General features: G+C 40.7%; 1 protein-coding gene across 1 annotated transcript; it reads left to right on the top strand.

Annotated features, from left to right (window-relative positions):
- The first annotated feature begins 529 nt into the window (after window positions 1–529).
- LOC138311554 (uncharacterized) lies at window positions 530–9,634 on the top strand. Its single transcript, XM_069252863.1, has 4 exons — window positions 530–671; window positions 6,582–6,659; window positions 7,845–7,934; window positions 9,380–9,634. Exons 1-4 carry the CDS (start codon window positions 609–611, stop codon window positions 9,632–9,634), a joined length of 486 nt encoding a protein of 161 aa, XP_069108964.1. The 5' UTR covers window positions 530–608.
- The last annotated feature ends 7,097 nt before the right edge of the window (window positions 9,635–16,731 follow it).

Raw genomic sequence — 16,731 nt, 5'->3', positions numbered from 1 at the left:
TCACTTTAGAACATAATTATAAAAAGAAATTAGTCGATATATTTGGAAGTTCTCTATTCCACTTAATATAATAAAAATAATATAGTTAATGCATCCTAGATACTCTATAAAGTGTTATCGGTATTTTACAAGAAACGTTTTGAGATATAAAATGTAAGCAATCCTGAATAAAATCAAGTAATACTAAATGTGATAATTACAGGAAATATGCCCTGTGGGTCATATTTACGTTTATGTTTCCTTTTATGTTTCCGTTGTAGATATTATGTACATGGTTTTTTGTAACGATTTCGCGATTGATCCAGCAATTGCTTTGTGGGAACTTATATTCTTTTTATTTATTCGTTTTTAAGTTTATGTCGACTTTTGGATATGGTGTTTTTTCTGTTCTATCAAATTAAATCACGCGATCAAAAGGTAATGATTTTTAATTTAGTTTGCAGTGCTATTATAATGAAAACATTACGTTTAAATTATGCAATTCTAGCATTTTTTGTATCGAATAATATATTGATTTTAATTTTGTTCTATACGGAATAGGAACGTTTAAATATGCATAATGATTTCATGATGTCATTTAGGACACGTTTGACTTAGCAAAGGCTGTAATGAACGGAGACGAAAAAAAAGTTGTAAAACTTTTAAAAAGAAGTGATGCTGATCTAAGCCAGGTGGAAGAATAAATAGCGTCAGTGAAAGTTAACTAATCAACCTATAGTGTTTAAGCGTGTTTTATCAGGTCAACTGACTCTAAAGGTCATGATTTTCCGTCCACCGTGCCATCGTGGCGAAACTTTAATGTCAGAATAATCTGCTTTAGATTAAATAGAGGTTACACAATGAGTGGATTGTTTGAATATTGTAATGTATTCCACACGATAGATGCAATACTCAAAAACCGCGATGTAGTGCTGACCTGTATCACTTCTTTCTACCCACAAATAATGTCTTCGTCCTTGAGCCGTATATAAATATCGGAAGGGCCTACGTTAAACGTATATTTAACTGAGGATATGTAACCAAGGTGAAGTAAATAATTTCAGTATTTCAAAAGACACTTAAATTAGTTATTCAAAAGATCACCCACTTGATGAAGAACTCATCGATATCAGATTCATTCTAATTAGGAACATCTTAGGGGCCAAATAATACCCAATAAACGTCTTATTTGAGTTCAAATCTTCATAGTTGTCTCTCCAGAAAATTAAAACTTTGAACTCATGTCGGACATACACGGCATCGTCTATTTCCCCCGCCAGATAATCATCAAGCCTCAAGCCATTAACATCCAGATTTAGTTCGTTTCATACACTTAAAAATCTACACAACTTATCAATGAAATTTAATATCCCGTCAAAATGTATTATTAGGTACAAAAGGTTAATTAAACATGTATGAAAACGTCACGTTTTTTTACACAACGACCACGATACATATTCCAACATCAGTTTTGGACGTCAAGTGGCGATTACAACATAGGATGACGTCATTTGATTATTGATGACGCTGACAATGATGACATGACACTGAGAAATAAGTAGATCGGTCAAAGTTCACCGTGTCAGCCAATCAGAAATGGAATGCGTACAGAGTTTATTCCACGTGTGGTATAAACAAATTATTAATCAATAGCTGCATCGTTTATTCAATGTCCTGAGAGTTGAATAACACCGTTGAGGTAGAAATTCAAATTAACTTTGATTCTCGTCATACGGCAGGCAATGTGCTGCAAATACTTAAGGAATGATTTTCATTTTTTGTTGTTTACTGATGTGTAAACTGCATTTTTGTACAATTATTTTTAAATGTTGCGCGTTAGCGCGTTATGTTGAAATATCAGTCCAACAAATGCAGTTTACACAACCAGTAAACAAAAACAAAACAAAAATAATTCTTTATATTTACATTTTTTTCTTTTAAATGTAATGTTCTGATAAAATGAAACTTCGTTTTTTCAACGTTATACGATTGATGTAACAGCCGGTCAATTATGGAAACCCGGAACAGCTGGCTCCAATTTAGCGGGAAATGTTGTGAAGTTCAGAAAGTACACAAAACATAGTTCCATAATAGCACTATCATTTTCATTGTATTAATGCAATATTTCTCAAATATTTTATTATATGAAATGTGATTTAAGATACTCATTGCATTCACATTGTTTAATTTAAGAATTAAAAATACAGAAACAGTATAGGTCAAATATTATGCGCATTAACACTACTTGCAGAAGTCAGTGTTCCAGTGTATGTATTCTTGAGCGAGAACCGACTGCGTTTACACAAATGTAAACGATTTCCCAGTTGGTAAGGTTATAAAGCAAAGAATACACGGAAATGTAAATATTTGTTCGTCAGTAGGACCTATTCTCGAGACAGATAACTGAAACTGCAGTAGAAAAGATCCTTTGCTATCATATCAATGTTGACACTCCTTATAAATACTTCAAAATTACTATATTTCTATCTATTTAGGTTTAAGTACGACATAGGCATCAAAGCAAAATTAATCAACATTTAAACAATTACTTATGTATTTGTCCACTTTATCATAAAAGAAAAAAAAAACAATATGAATCCCTTTGCAGCGCGGTCAGGAACTAACCGTAGTTGGAAAGCTTTTTCCAAGTAATGTAATCCCATTACCACACACCCCCTAAACCTGGCATGTCCATTGATTAACCCCGGGTAATAATAGAAAAATGGAAGACTCTTATGAAAACGAGATAAAGCATTAAATTAATGCTAGTATTTTGCACAGTGCATTTGCTTGTTGTAGCAGCTGTTGGAACAATGCATGGGTATACATAAATATTGCATTTATTATACTAATAAGCAGTTCAGTTTTGCTCGTGCATAGTGATAAACACGCCTCCAAGCATTCAGTTACTGGTACATGCTTCTTTGGTCTTGTCGGTACATCCATGTTTGTTCACACCAGACCAGTGTTCGATGATTCATGTTCTGGACACTCGACATGGGCATCTTTGTGCCTGTTCTTCCTTCTACAAATCACAAGATAAAGCACGGCAGGAAGTGTTAAAGCTAGCGAACGGCGTGGCATCGATAGCGTTAAATATGATCTGACGGAGCATGCGTCTTTTTGCATTAAGAAAATCCATGACATTTTCTCTCCCAGAGAAGTGTTTTCCTAGTAGTAGTAGTATTATCTATTCAATTGGTCTTATTACTAAAAGAGGGTGAGCTACTTCAAATTGTCACAACCCTCTTATGAAGATCAAAGATGCATAAGGATCACCTTCACTATAACATGTAAAAAGGTTTTTTATATTTGTTTTGGTATTTCATCAACTTAACTAAAGATTTAAATCAAAATACTTCGCACGTGCCATCTGAACGAGGAAAGCAATACTGGTACCGGGGCAATGCTTCCTGTGTGGCATTAGTCGTTCTGAAGGTGGCAGTCAGTCTCCCTTAATTCACATCTGGTATCGCATTACCTGTCAATATAAGATGATCAAAATCAATTTTTTATATCAATATAATTACATTGAAACAAAAAATCTCATTTTATATGTAAAATATATAAGGTGTGCATGTGCTATGAACATTATTCTGTAGAAGAATGTTCGTCTGTTTATTAAGGTTTGCGTTTCAAAAAAAAATATACTGTTATGTAAATAAAATTGTAATGCTTTACAGTTTCATTCTTACATACAACCATTAGTATAGTATTGCAGTCAATATTTTATATGATTTATTTCACATCTATATATATGAGTTACTTTCCTTAAGTGTTTCAATTAATTAACATAGTTGCGTTGATCATCAAAATTTAAAGTATACCGAAATTATAATCATTATCGCAATTAACGGGCCCCACAACTAAAAGTCTAATCTGGATCATGCATATTTTGTTAATGTTACCGGTATGTAAATGAAATGCTACAGGCTAAAGGGGATAAAAACAGAAGGGATATGGAAAATGAGATAATACTCTAGAAACATTAGTATGTCCTCTTTAAACATTTATCAGTTCAATATGTGCTTATATTTTGTCTCTAAATAGTAAAAATTAATGAAAGCAATCTTCATAATATTGTCTTTTTTGACGACAGATACTTTTCTTTGACTTACCTTCCTTGAGTTTCAATGAGTTTTGACGTCATCGGAGACAATCAGAGGAAAATATGTTATATTTCGATTTATTGGGTAGCGTGATATATTCCCTACATAATGACACATTATTGACGTCACAACCTATAAAATGACGTCACTACATGTGAATGATGATGTCATCTATGTCGAGTACATATATCATGTGGAGTATCATGTGAGGGGTTAAACATAACGTCATTTTTCACAAATGAATAAGTAGTACTTTCCTAGTAAGTCCATCCTGCAGTAATACGACTGTACATGTATGTAATTTATAGTTTACACATAAAAATTAACCGGGGAGTTTTGATATAAATACTGGTAATTTTATGCGCAAAAAAAGATCGTAATGAAAATGGATAATTATTGCGGCCCACCTCATGTCACCATGTCTTTTTGCCCCCCATTTTCGTCGACTGAAATGTTCTAAAAATGCACATTTAAAAGAAAAAAAGGGTCCTCCTGCACTTTTTTCATACTTCATTTTAGAAAACGTTCAAGCACGTAATGTTCGAACCTTTAATAATAAAAGTTCAATAACGCATGAACTAGACTAAAAATGTCCATCAAGAGATTCCACTATTTCAAAAAATGTCTCTGAAAAGATTAATTTGTGTATATGTCTTTCCAAGTGTTACACAACAATGTGCCGATGGTGTGAAGCCGATATGTTCAGATCAAGCAGCGTTGCATAATGATATGACGACATTCACAATTATCTTTTTTACATGCAGGTAATTACACATTGTAAAACTAATCTCAGCTATTGTAAATGGTAATATCCTTTTCCTTCTCGGGGGACACTCTCGGACCCCCCAAACAGCAAAATCTGGCGCCTTCGACGCTTGCAAAATCATCAAAATATATCGTGAAACTCATATCTCAGCCATTCTAAATCGTAATATTTTTTTCACGAGGGTGTCCCCAAAACCTCCAAAACACCACAATGCTCACCAATTTGGCCACTTTGCGTACTCATTAATTTCCTGTTATATTATACATAAACTCGTGTATATGTAGAATACGAATTTTACAGATAATATTTTTTATCTAGACCCTATGGTCAATAGGCAATCTAGTGTGTCCATTTTGATATAAACTAACTAATTCTCAAATCCCTGTGGATTGTACGTATACTTTTAAAATTTACTTCGGTCGACAGTTTTGTCATTTCCAAAACTGCGCACGGTTAGATAATATAATGAAGCGGTCATGTGAATGATTTGTGTTTTTATAAGAAATATGTTGTTTCATGGCCTAGTGTTAGTTGAACTATTACATGTGTATCTTGTTCATGAGTACATGTCATCCATATTAGGTCATTGTGTCTAGTAGCTGTGTTTTGTCCCGTCTTTTTTATCGGTTGTGCGTATATTGTTACTACTGTACATGTTATTCTATTTTCGTACATGGAAAGCCCCGAAATTTTGTCGTATAAATCCGTAAAACTCATTACAGAACTTTAAAAAAATAAATTAGCCTAACCCTTTCTGTGCGGTGTTCTGAAGGATTAAGCTCCAAATAAGAAATAAAGAGGTGTGTAGTACATTTGTACATACATAAGGTGGGATAGGGGCACGTTTGTCGCGGTATGATAGAGTTTAAGATAGGGTATGAAGGGTGGCGGGATCTACTTTTATAAATATGCATTATATGTTTGTACGTGTAGCATGTAATATCATTGTTGTTTGGGTCCATTTTCTTTTAAACTTTTATTTCTTCTTGTTGATATAAACTTCAAAGTCTATGTTTAGAGTTTTAATTTACAGACAAAAGTCAAGCACAACCCCCTCAAACCTGAGTTGTCATACCCGTAGAATACACGATGCCAAATGGCTTTTGACTTACTGAACATATAATTTTATAGCTCAGAATATGACGATTAGAATAAGTAAACGATCGTTTTTATTATATCAGGGTATGTTATAGATTGTATATTATATACGGATACATTTCAAACATATCAATATCACAGACTACACGTAGCGGGACTGTTTTAAATATTCATAATCGTCAATACCGCAACACTGCTCCATTGAATTTCCCGGCTCTTTTCACAGCTGTTTGTCTCAGATGACGTCACGAATCTACGGTCACCTGGTGATATCAGGGGCGATAAGCGATGCGATCGTTCTAGGCAAGAGTCGTTGTGGTTCAAGCACATTTTATTGAAATTACGTCAAAAATAACCTGTATTTTTTTTGTTGGAAATCATAAAGTGCATCGCAACAAACACATATCAACACAAAAGTAGCATATTTAAAAAAATGTTTTATAACCTTTAAAGTAAAGTTTCATACGTGTTATTATACTATCACAGTCCACAGTACATATGTATATGACTTGTGATCTTCTTATGTATATGACAGCTTAAGTCCCTTGGTAACAGTAGCCTGTTATATCATATCTCTGTCAGGAAAAATTATCACCAAATATATATTCATGTCGTATATCTGTTTTCAGATTCTTGACTTTGTCGTAGACAATCGCGATATAAGGATGCTAAACGTGATGGTAACAGGAGGATTGGAACTAAACCAGGTAAGATCTGTGAGCACAATGTCGTGACAGCGATCACAGAAAATGGTTATTGAACTTGGTGTCCCATACTTTCAAAGTGAATTTCTCTCCATTATAAGCGCAGATATTGCTATAAACTCGATATCAAATTATCAATATTAGCTGTCAGCTATACTAAGTTATCATTACTGGGAAGATTAATTCTAGCAGGACAACAACATATTCAACAAATGCATTATGTGAAATTAGCCGTTTTAAGTGGCATTTATCATCTCATGATTTGCATCTGAAAGCAATGTAATATAACCTCATAATCATTTTTGTTTCTTGATCAATAAATATAAATTGTACTGATGATACAATTTTAGAATTGAAATTCAAATTAAGAACATTATTTTGTGCAATCCTGTCCTTTTGTGGTCTACGAATGCGTCTACATTGTTCGCTGTAATGGTTTCCTTCATCCTTTGACACATACATTGCAAGATACCAATATAATAGTTTTTTTCCTGTTTTACCAGGGGTTAACTATTTATTAATTGTAGAGCAAATTCGTGATTCTGCTGACAGAAGTAGTGTATTTCCAGGGTTTTGTAATCACAATATGAGGACATAGTTCCTTCCATAGCCCCTGGAATGTTATCATAATTACCAATTTGCATTCCGAATTCTGACAGACTTTGGTACATCTTAAAAATATCTTCAGATGTTTCATCTCATGGCAAGAGTAGGACCGGAAAATGCTTATACTTAGGAAGTCTACCTGGCAGATGCAAAGCATTGTCTCTCGCATATATTACACAGGAATGTTTTATTATCATCCGATCGTACAGTAATGATACAGCTCTCTTTGCTCATAATTATGCTGGCTTCATTTTAAGATTATAATTAATAACTCATTTCATTGACATGTTTGCGATCGTTTCTAACATTGTAACGCGAAAGCAGAAGTTTAGGAATGAACTCGTCCTCATGTTTCCAGGGTCACAACGATTTCTTAGAAGGTACCGTAAGGTATCATTTCTGAGTCCCTACATTTTTATGAAAAAATAATCACTGACTCTGTTTCTTCTGGATATGATTGTTTTTGTTTTATATGCGTATGATAACTTAAGTTCATTGGCAAATGTAGCCTCTTGGATCATATGTCGCTGAGGAAAAACTCCTAAGTCATTAACATATATTCATGTTGTATATCATTTTCAGTTTCCTGATAATGTTGTTATACGAATCTTACGATCTTGTGACAAACGGATGATAGAGGTTTTGAAAGAAGGACGATTGGAACTAAAACAGGTAAGTTCTGTGTGTACAATGTCGTGATAGCAATCACAGATGATGGTTACTTAACCTAAAGCTCAATACCTGGGTAATGCCTTTTTCTTCATTAAAAGTGCAAATATTACTATAAAATCGCTATTATATATCGATATTAGCTTCAAACTATATTCGGTTGTCATTACTGGAAGGATGAACTCTAGCAGGTATGTCGGATTAGCCGTTCTCAAGGTGGCATGTATCTTCCCACAATTAGCATATGAAAGCATTACCAAACAATGCCCTTTGATATTATGTCTGTCTGTCTGTATATCTGTCCGTCCGTCCGTCCGGATAACTTGAGAAAAGATTAACGGATTTTTATCAATCTTCTTGGGATAGAATTTGGGGTCAAAAGGTCAACTACAAAGCTCACTGTTACTAAAAATAGATTTCCTCACAAAGTATTAGTTCCCAGAGAGATACAAACGGTATAAAGCTAGTATATTAATAATCCGAAATAAAAGGCCAACATAAATTCAAAGTAAAATCAAAAATCATTTCTATGGAATATAAATTCAGCCACTATATAGGGCTTTCTTCAGTCCAAAATCAATTTTTGAACCAACATCAAACAATGATGGTAGCATATGAGAAAATACAGCTTGGATTGAATTTCGGGTCAAAAGGTCAACAACAAAGCTCACTGTTACTAAAAATAGATTGTTTGAAAAAAAAATCGTTTCCAGACGATAACTTGAGTAAACCTCAACGGATTTTGAACCAACTTCATATAAATAATGAATATCATACTAAGCAATAATAACTGGCCATAAATTAGAAATAAAATATCATGACCATAGGGGACGGCAAGTGTTTGCAAACATTGTTAAGAAGCTTTTTGTATTTTTCTTGGTCAATATAACTTTCAATAATACCAAATGATATGTTCAAGGTAATGTGAAAAAATTAAAAGTTGTTTTTACCATAATTAAATGCACAAAATAAAGATGTCCCAGGGTTACATTATTCACAATTTGGCAACGATTTTCGAATATCCTGACATTGTTTTCCAAAAAAGATCCTTTGACTTGATACACAACTATTCGCATCTTACATAAAGTATAATTTAATATTAATCCCGACATGATGTGTTTGCAACAATTTGGAATGGTAAGATTGGACTTGGATGTCTTAGTTTTTTTGTATAAATCATTTTCCCATCGGGTCAATTATCGATCACTCAAGTCTTACTGCATTACTTTTCTGACGCTCAACTGATTGAGCTTAAGCAATATTCTCCTCTAGCCGAGCGATAAATTGCGGTTAGTATTGACCAGATATACAGATAAATCATTAGTAACTTTTTTCTGTGCACAAATGACAGCTTAAGTTCCTTGGCAATAGTAGCCTATTAAATCATGTCTGGCAGGGAAACAAACTGAAATCGTCAACATATATTTAGGTCGTTTAAGTATTTTCAGCTTCCTGACAATGTTCTTATGGAAATCTTACGAACTAGCAACGAAAGGATAATACAGTCTCTGAAAGAATGCGGATACGAACTAAACCAGGTAAGCTCCGTGTGTACAATATCGATTGGAATTGGTGTTTCGTATCTGGAGAGTGAATATGCCTTCATTATATTTTTGAATAAATATTCAAGTGTATGTAAACTCACTATATTATCAAATATGAAATTAACATACTTAGCGTTGCTGAATATGGTCAACAGATAAGCTCCGTTTCATATAATGAGAATTATAGCATTTTTATACGTTATCGAGAACAAATTGCAAAATGTAGTTAGTCATGAAACAGCAAGACTAAACATCTATAAAAATTGTCCAAAAACTCTGTATAACTCAACAAGTAATTCTGGGTGAAATATTTTTTTTTAACAAAATTACATTGGTAATTTCATCAATTTATAAATATGTATAATATTGGTTAACAATGGGAATGTATTTGTCAAATCAAAAAATTTCAAATCCAATCAAAATGTCATCAAATAAAACAAGGGTATTTTCAATTTCTTGGAAGCTCCAAATCTATGTCTTGATAATTTTCATTTCAGTAATACGTTACCATAACTTTAGTATGCAAATACGCTACCTACACCCATCTTTGTAGCCCCAACAAACATAAGATTTGAGAATCCCGTCTCCCTACCGTACCTCATCTCGTACTCGACGAGAGTAACATAGAGTGGTCTCCCTTCCTCTTTCCTTTATGGCGCTACACAGCTCGGACGGCAATTGCATTGTGTCTATTTCGTTTCGCTGTTAGGTCCATTTATTTGACGTTTTAGTCAAATTTTTTCACACATTCAGTTGTGTGTTTACCCATCTGCCCTGTGTTGTTTTCTTTTTGTACTGTCATTCGTTTTTTGTGCCTTTTTCGGCCGTTTTTTTGACTGTTCCACGTGCTTGCCGGTGTTCCGTAGCGATCCGTCATTACTGGTGACGTCTCGCTATTTCCGGTTTGTTTACGATTGTTTTTGTTCGGTTTTTCGTCGCTGAGGCTTCGTTGCCGTTGTTATTAGGTAAGATTTGTGTCACCTAACACTGTTTTTTACGGGTTTAGCGTGTGTTGCTTATATTTTACGTTTTTGACGTAATTTTCTTACCTTGTTTACGTAATTGTCGTTGTAATGCCTGGTATGTCCCGCTCGGGTCAGCGTCAGGGGTCTGCTCATGGGTGTTCCCATTTCTATGAGGAACGGGACCCACATGATGCATGTCCCCTATGTCGCCCTTGTCATGAGTCCTCTCCTTGTGAACTTTGTCCAGTTGGAGAGGCTCTTGGCCAGGCCGGCATTACACCAAGGCGATCTTCGTCCTCCCGTAAGAGGGATTCGTCCTCATCTTACGGGAGGAGAAGGAAGCAGGCTTCTAGTTCTGTTTCTGTTCCTGTCTCGGTAGTTCCTGTCTCTACAGGTTCTTCTCGAGATCAGGGGGTGGTCCCTCCTGTCCAGGATGTTCCTGGAGTAGGGGAGGGGCAGCCTGACCCTGACGTTTCTCGGTCTAGGGTCGAATTGGCTGGGAATGCTCGTAAGCTTCCATGCTTGCCTTCGGGTAGGGACTACCAGCCGCCGGTCTCTGACGTTGTCAGCGGCTCCGGCATTCCAGGTGGTGTTGCGGTTGGGGGCGGTCTTGATGCCGGACCTATTCGTCCGAGTTTGGGTTCAGGGACTACAGGCTTCCTTTCTGGTTTGTCCGTTTCCACTGGGATTAGTGATGCGCAGCTCTCAAATCCCGGCATCAATTCTGGTCCAACTTTCCCTCCCGTCCAGTTACCTGGTTCAGGTCCTATTAGGTCCGCTCCTGAGTGTGCTGGCTCGGTTTTCCCAGGGGGTCATCCTCAGGGTCCTGGGTTTGTTGGTCAGGTGTCCGATTTTCGGCCTCCTTTTCCCCCTGGCTTAGGGTATACGGGTGCCTGCGGGCAACCATCCTTGGGCCCCCCAAACCAGCCTGCGGATGGTTTTGGGTTTCAAGCAGCATCCCGGCAGTTATAGGCATAGCCCATACATGTCCGGGTTTCCACTTGGAGGGAGTGGTGGTCCAACCTCGTCCTTTGGTCAGGTTGGCCAGCCCCAGTCTCAGGCAGGCCAGTTTGGCCAGTTCTGGGGTCACTCCCAACCCACGGGACCTTTTCCGTATTTTCAGGGATACGGTTTTAACCCCATGGCTATTCCTTCTTGGAACCCTTGGGGTTTGGTCTCTCCCTCGCGGAGACCTGTCAGCGGTTCGGTTGCTCCCCCCCAACCTACTGCTGCTTCGGGTGCCGGTCCTAGAAAGGTTCGCCGGACCTTTAGGACTTCTGCTTCTCGTGCAGTCCCGTTTGTCTCCGAGTCCAAGGGTCGAGCTTCGTCCGTTAGGTCGAAGCCCTCAGCTTCTGTGGTTAGGAGTTCGGCTCCTAAACGCCACTTGTTGAAGCCTGCTCAGGAGAGTTTTCCTGAGTCTGTCTCTTTTGCTGGCCCTTTTCTCCCCGTTGGGACCTCGGGTCCAGGCAACGAGGAGGATATGGACTGTGAGGTCGTGGGTTCGGCAGAGGATGATGATGTTGTTCATCTCTCCCCTGGCTGCTCCGATATTGACCAATCTGGTTTGTCGGATGCAGATCTTCAGGTTGAGGATTTCCAGGATGAGGGTGACTTCGAGGCTGCTGAGGTGGATGCCCAGCAGGTTTTGTCTGGGATGCGGGCCTTTAGGGCCGATGTATCTCGGATTCTCGGGGCGGAGGTTTGCCCACCACCTTCCGCATCATCCATCCCGGAGTGTCCACCACCCTTTTGGGTTCTTTGGTGGCTCCACGGGCATCTGCTCAGTCAGATCGCTCACTGCCAGAAGGCACTATTGTGTCTTCTTCAGCTCTGGCCACTGCCCAGTCTCGAGTTATGGAGAAGAATTCTTCTTCATCTCGCACGCCTGGGTTTGCCGGGTTGCAGATCAGTGTTGGTGATTTATCATAGGTTCAGGCCTCTGATTATGCCATTCACGATGGACTGCTGTCCTCTCAGCTAGCTAAGCTGGGGTCTAGATAATTGGCAGCTTAGCCCGGCAAGTCAGTGGACCAGGTGGTGTTCGGCTCCAAGGAGCACCACAAGATGGAGAGGCTGCTGCGCCTTTCCATTCAAATTCTGTCTTATATAGACTTTCTGACGGTTAGTCTATATATGGTATCCGATGTGCCTGAGGTCGGATATCTGAGACAGAGCAGGCCGACATTCAGGAAAGAGTTACCTCTACCCTGAACAGGGCATTGAGAGCCTTGGCGTCTTTACAGGTGTCATTGCTCGCCAATGTCTTGTTGGCTAGGCGTTTTTCTGTGTTGAAAAACCGCCCGGTCGAAGAACCTTACCGGTCCCGATTGTTGACTGCCCCCTTCTCTGGGTCCACTCTTTTTGGAGGGACTCTTCCTTCTGTTCAGAAGGATTTGAAGGAGGACTCGGTCGCTTCTGCCCTTCTTTTGAAGAGATTGCAGACCGTGAAGGCCAGTACCTCGCAGGGGTCCGTGCCTCCCAAGAAGAAGGCTAGAACTTCAGCTCCTCAGTCTACTGCACAGCCGAAGTCGAAGCCTTACTTCAAGGGCAACAAGGGGAAGGGTAAGAAGGGCAAGAACCCTCCTGGGGGTAAGAAGAAGAGTTCCTGACTCTTTTTCCCCCTCCTTGGCCATTCCAGACGAGGGGTCTGTTCTGGAGGACTCCGCTCCTCCAGTTTTAGATTCCGGTCCTTCTCCCGCAGGATTCAGTTTCGGGTTAGGAAGCGATTCTCCCGCCTGGGAGGGTCTCGATCTTCCTCGTCCCGATCTTCCTGTAGGAGGTCGTCTGTCCTTCTTCCTCCCAGAGTGGAAGGAAATCACAGAGGACACATGGGCCTTGTCTGTGGTCAAGGAGGGGTTTGGGCATTCCCCTCTTGCGGGATCCGCCCTTGGCATCAAGACCTATCTTCTTCCCTCCTCCGGGGGATCCAGAAAAGGCACTTGCCATCCAGGAGGAAGTAAGGACCATGCTTTTAAAGGGCGCGGTCGAGGAGGTGCCTATGGTGGAATGCACTCCGGCTTTATTCCAGAATGTTTCTGGTTCGGAAAAAGTCCGGAGCTTGGCGTCCCATCATAGATCTAAGTGCTTCAACAGGCACGTAGATTCTCCACACTTCAAGATTGAGACTCCACGGAGCATCATAGCTTCGGTGAGAGAGGGGATGTGGGCTACATCAGTAGATCTGAAGGATGCCTACTTCCACATTCCCATCAAGAAGTCGGCACGGAAATTCCTCCGTTTCACTTGCAACGGGAAGGTTTTTCAGTTCCGGGCCATGCCTTTCGGGCTCACGACAGCTCCTTTGGTTTTCACCAAGCTGCTGCAGGTTGTCGTGGGGTTTTCTGCACTCCAGGGGAATAGATGTTCACATCTATTTCGACGATTCCCTCATGCTCCACCTAGTGCGGGAATCTTTGGTGCAGAACACCCGTCTGGTCCTGAAAACTTTTGCTCAAAGTCGGCTTCATTCCTTCCAGAGAGAAGTCCGAGGTCTCCCCTTCTCGGGACTTTGTCTTCCTGGGAAACCGTTTCAACACGGTTCAGGGCATTGCCCTTCCACCTTTGGAGAAGTTCGAGAAGGCCAGAGATCTTGCTCTGACCTTCATCAGTTGGTCACACGTCCAGGTGCGTTGGTTTCTCAGTTTTCTGGGTTATCTCAACTCCCTGGCAGATGTAGTCCCCTTGGGAGACTTCACATCAGACCTCTCCAGATGTTTCTCCTCGCGAACTGGGTTCCTGCCAGCAGGGAATGGGAGGCTTGGCTTCCTCTCAACCAGTCCGTGAAGGAGTTTGCACGGTGGTGGACTCTCAAAGACAATGTTCTACAGGGGGTTCCATTGTCCAAGCCAGCTCCCACCATGACCTTGTTCACGGACGCGTCCATGACAGGTTGGGGGGCTTACCTCAATGGCCATTGCCAGTCGGGGGAATGGTCTGGGGATCAGCTCTCCGAGCACATCAATGTGCTGGAGATGAGGGCTGTTCTGTTGGCTTTGCAGGCTTTTCGAAAGATTCTGCATTCCAAGGTGGTTTGTGTGGCTACGGACAACTCTACAGTTGTCGCGTATCTGGAGAGACAGGGGGGGGACAAGGTCCCACGTCCTTTGTGCCCTCGCTATCCGTGTTCTTCTTCTCTGTCAGGAAATGCAGTTGACTATTCTAGTCAAGCATCTTCCAGGCAGGTTGAATGTTCTGGCGGATACTCTCTCCAGGCGCCGCCAGCCGGTTCTGACAGAATGGCAACTAAATCCCTCGATCTTCGAGGGCATTTGTCAGGTGTGGGACAGGCCTCATATAGACCTTTTCGCCACTTCCCTGAACAATCAGCTGCCAGCCTTTGTCTCTCCGGTGCCAGACCAATTGGCTTGGGCTGTGGACGCGCTATCTCTGGATTGGGAGGGGATGCAGGCTTATGCATTTCCCTCCATTCAACCTGGTGGGCAGGGTTCTACAGAAGTTTCGGACGCATCATTGCTCCCTCCTTCTGATAGCGCCCCTGTGGCCCGAGACAACCATGGTTTCCGGAGCTATTGTCGTTTCTGGTGGATGTTCCTCTGGTTCTTCCACTCAGATCCAATCTCCTGCGCCAGCCACGGTCACGGACGATGCATTCACGTCCCGAGATCCTCCACCTTCACGCGTGGAAGCTATCTCAGGAGGCCTCGCTCAGGCAGGCTTTTTTTCGGACGTGTCAGCCCGCATCGCCCGATCAATTAGGTCTTCCTCTTCTGCCGTCTACCAGTCACGCTGGAAGATCTTCTGTGATTGGTGTATCGGCAGGAAGATTGATCCGATCAAGGCTTCTGTCCAGCTGATTGCAGATTTCCTTCTCTATTTATTTAGGGAACGGAATCTCGCCTCTGGTACTATTGCGGGATACCGCACGGCTATTGCCAGTGTACTGTTCTTTTCATGATAGGCGAGAGGTAGGTTCTTCCACCTCGTTGTCTGCTTTGATTAGGGGCTTCAGTCTGGACAGGCCTAGGGTACGGCAGTTTAGCTCCACAGTGGAACCTAGCTCTTGTGTTAGAGTCACTGAAGGGGGCTCCTTATGAGCCTTTGGGGTCTGTCTCCCTAAAGTTTTTAACTTTTAAGACTGTCTTCCTGCTTGCCCTTGCCTCAGGCCGTAGGAGGAGTGATATCCATGCTTTGTCTGTTCACTCTTCGTGCCTTCGTTGGGCCAGAGATAGCTCTGCCGTTACCCTTCTCACTGATCCTGCCTTTTTGGCAAAGAATCAGGTTCCTGGTTTTTCGCCCGATCCCATTAGGATTCCTTCCTTGACAGTCTCTGTTGAGTCTGAGGAGAATGATCAGTTGCTGTGCCCCTGTCGAGCACTTAGGTTTTACCTTGATAAAACTAGGGGGGGGGCGAGGTACTCGATCTCGTCTATTCTTGCCCATTAAACAGGGTCAGCAGGATATCTCCTCCCAATCCATTTCCAGATGGATATGTCAGGTGATCAAGATTGCTTATGAGCTATCTAATGATCTATCTCGGGCGAAATGTAAGGTGAGGGCTCATGAGGTTAGAGCCCTTGCAGCTTCTTTGGCTCTCCTAAATGGGTCCTCATTCCAGGACATCATGTCTGCTGCCTTTTGGCGTGGTCAGTCTACTTTCACTGACTTTTACCTCCGGTCCCTGTCCTCTCATTCTGAGGGACTGTTTTCCTTGGGTCCAGTTGTGGCGGCTCAGTCTGTGACTGTTCCTCCACCCTAGACATGGTATTTATTTTTGGTTTTAACTGTATGCGGGCAGGCATCACGATGGTACTCCTCTTTTCTCTGGGAGGTATTCCATTTTTTTATCCCTTTCCTTCGGGGGGTTCCTGGAACCCCTTTTTATTCTCCCTACTGGGGCTTGTCTCCTGGATTTGACGTTTGATTGGGCTGCCTGGCTTCGGACTCTCCACTACGGTAAGACGAATTCGCATACTAAAGTTATGGTAACGTATTACTGAAATGAAATTGAGGTTTTTCAATGTAAAACCAATTTTCATGATGTAATACTTACCATAACTTTATGGAGTCCCACCCTTCTGTTTCCTCCCCTTTCCTCCTCAGCCATTTTGCCCCTGTGGCTCCATAAAGGGTTTTTGAGGAAGGGAGACCACTCTATGTTACTCTCGTCGAGTACGAGATGAGGTACGGTAGGGAGACGGGATTCTCAAATCTTATGTTTGTTGGGGCTACAAAGATGGGTGTAGGTAGCGTATTTGCATACTAAAGTTATGGTAAGTATTACATCATGAAAATTGGTTTTACATTGAAAAACCTCAAATTATGAATAATTTT

Source organism: Argopecten irradians, unplaced genomic scaffold (genome assembly GCF_041381155.1).
Source record: "Argopecten irradians isolate NY unplaced genomic scaffold, Ai_NY scaffold_0046, whole genome shotgun sequence".
Taxonomy (NCBI): Eukaryota; Metazoa; Mollusca; class Bivalvia; order Pectinida; family Pectinidae; genus Argopecten; species Argopecten irradians.
The sequence above is the reverse complement of the archived record's forward strand: the minus strand, read 5'-3'. Positions and strand labels throughout refer to the sequence as shown.

Bases quoted from the DNA above. Each gene is read 5' to 3' on its own strand.
- LOC138311554 (XM_069252863.1), top strand. From the start codon at position 609: ATGAACGGAGACGAAAAAAAAGTTGTAAAACTTTTAAAAAGAAGTGAT. The intron at 672-6,581 runs GTGGAAGAATAA...ATCTGTTTTCAG, and splicing joins GTGATGCTGATCTAAGCCAG to ATTCTTGACTTTGTCGTAGA. The intron at 7,935-9,379 runs GTAAGTTCTGTG...AAGTATTTTCAG, and splicing joins GACGATTGGAACTAAAACAG to CTTCCTGACAATGTTCTTAT.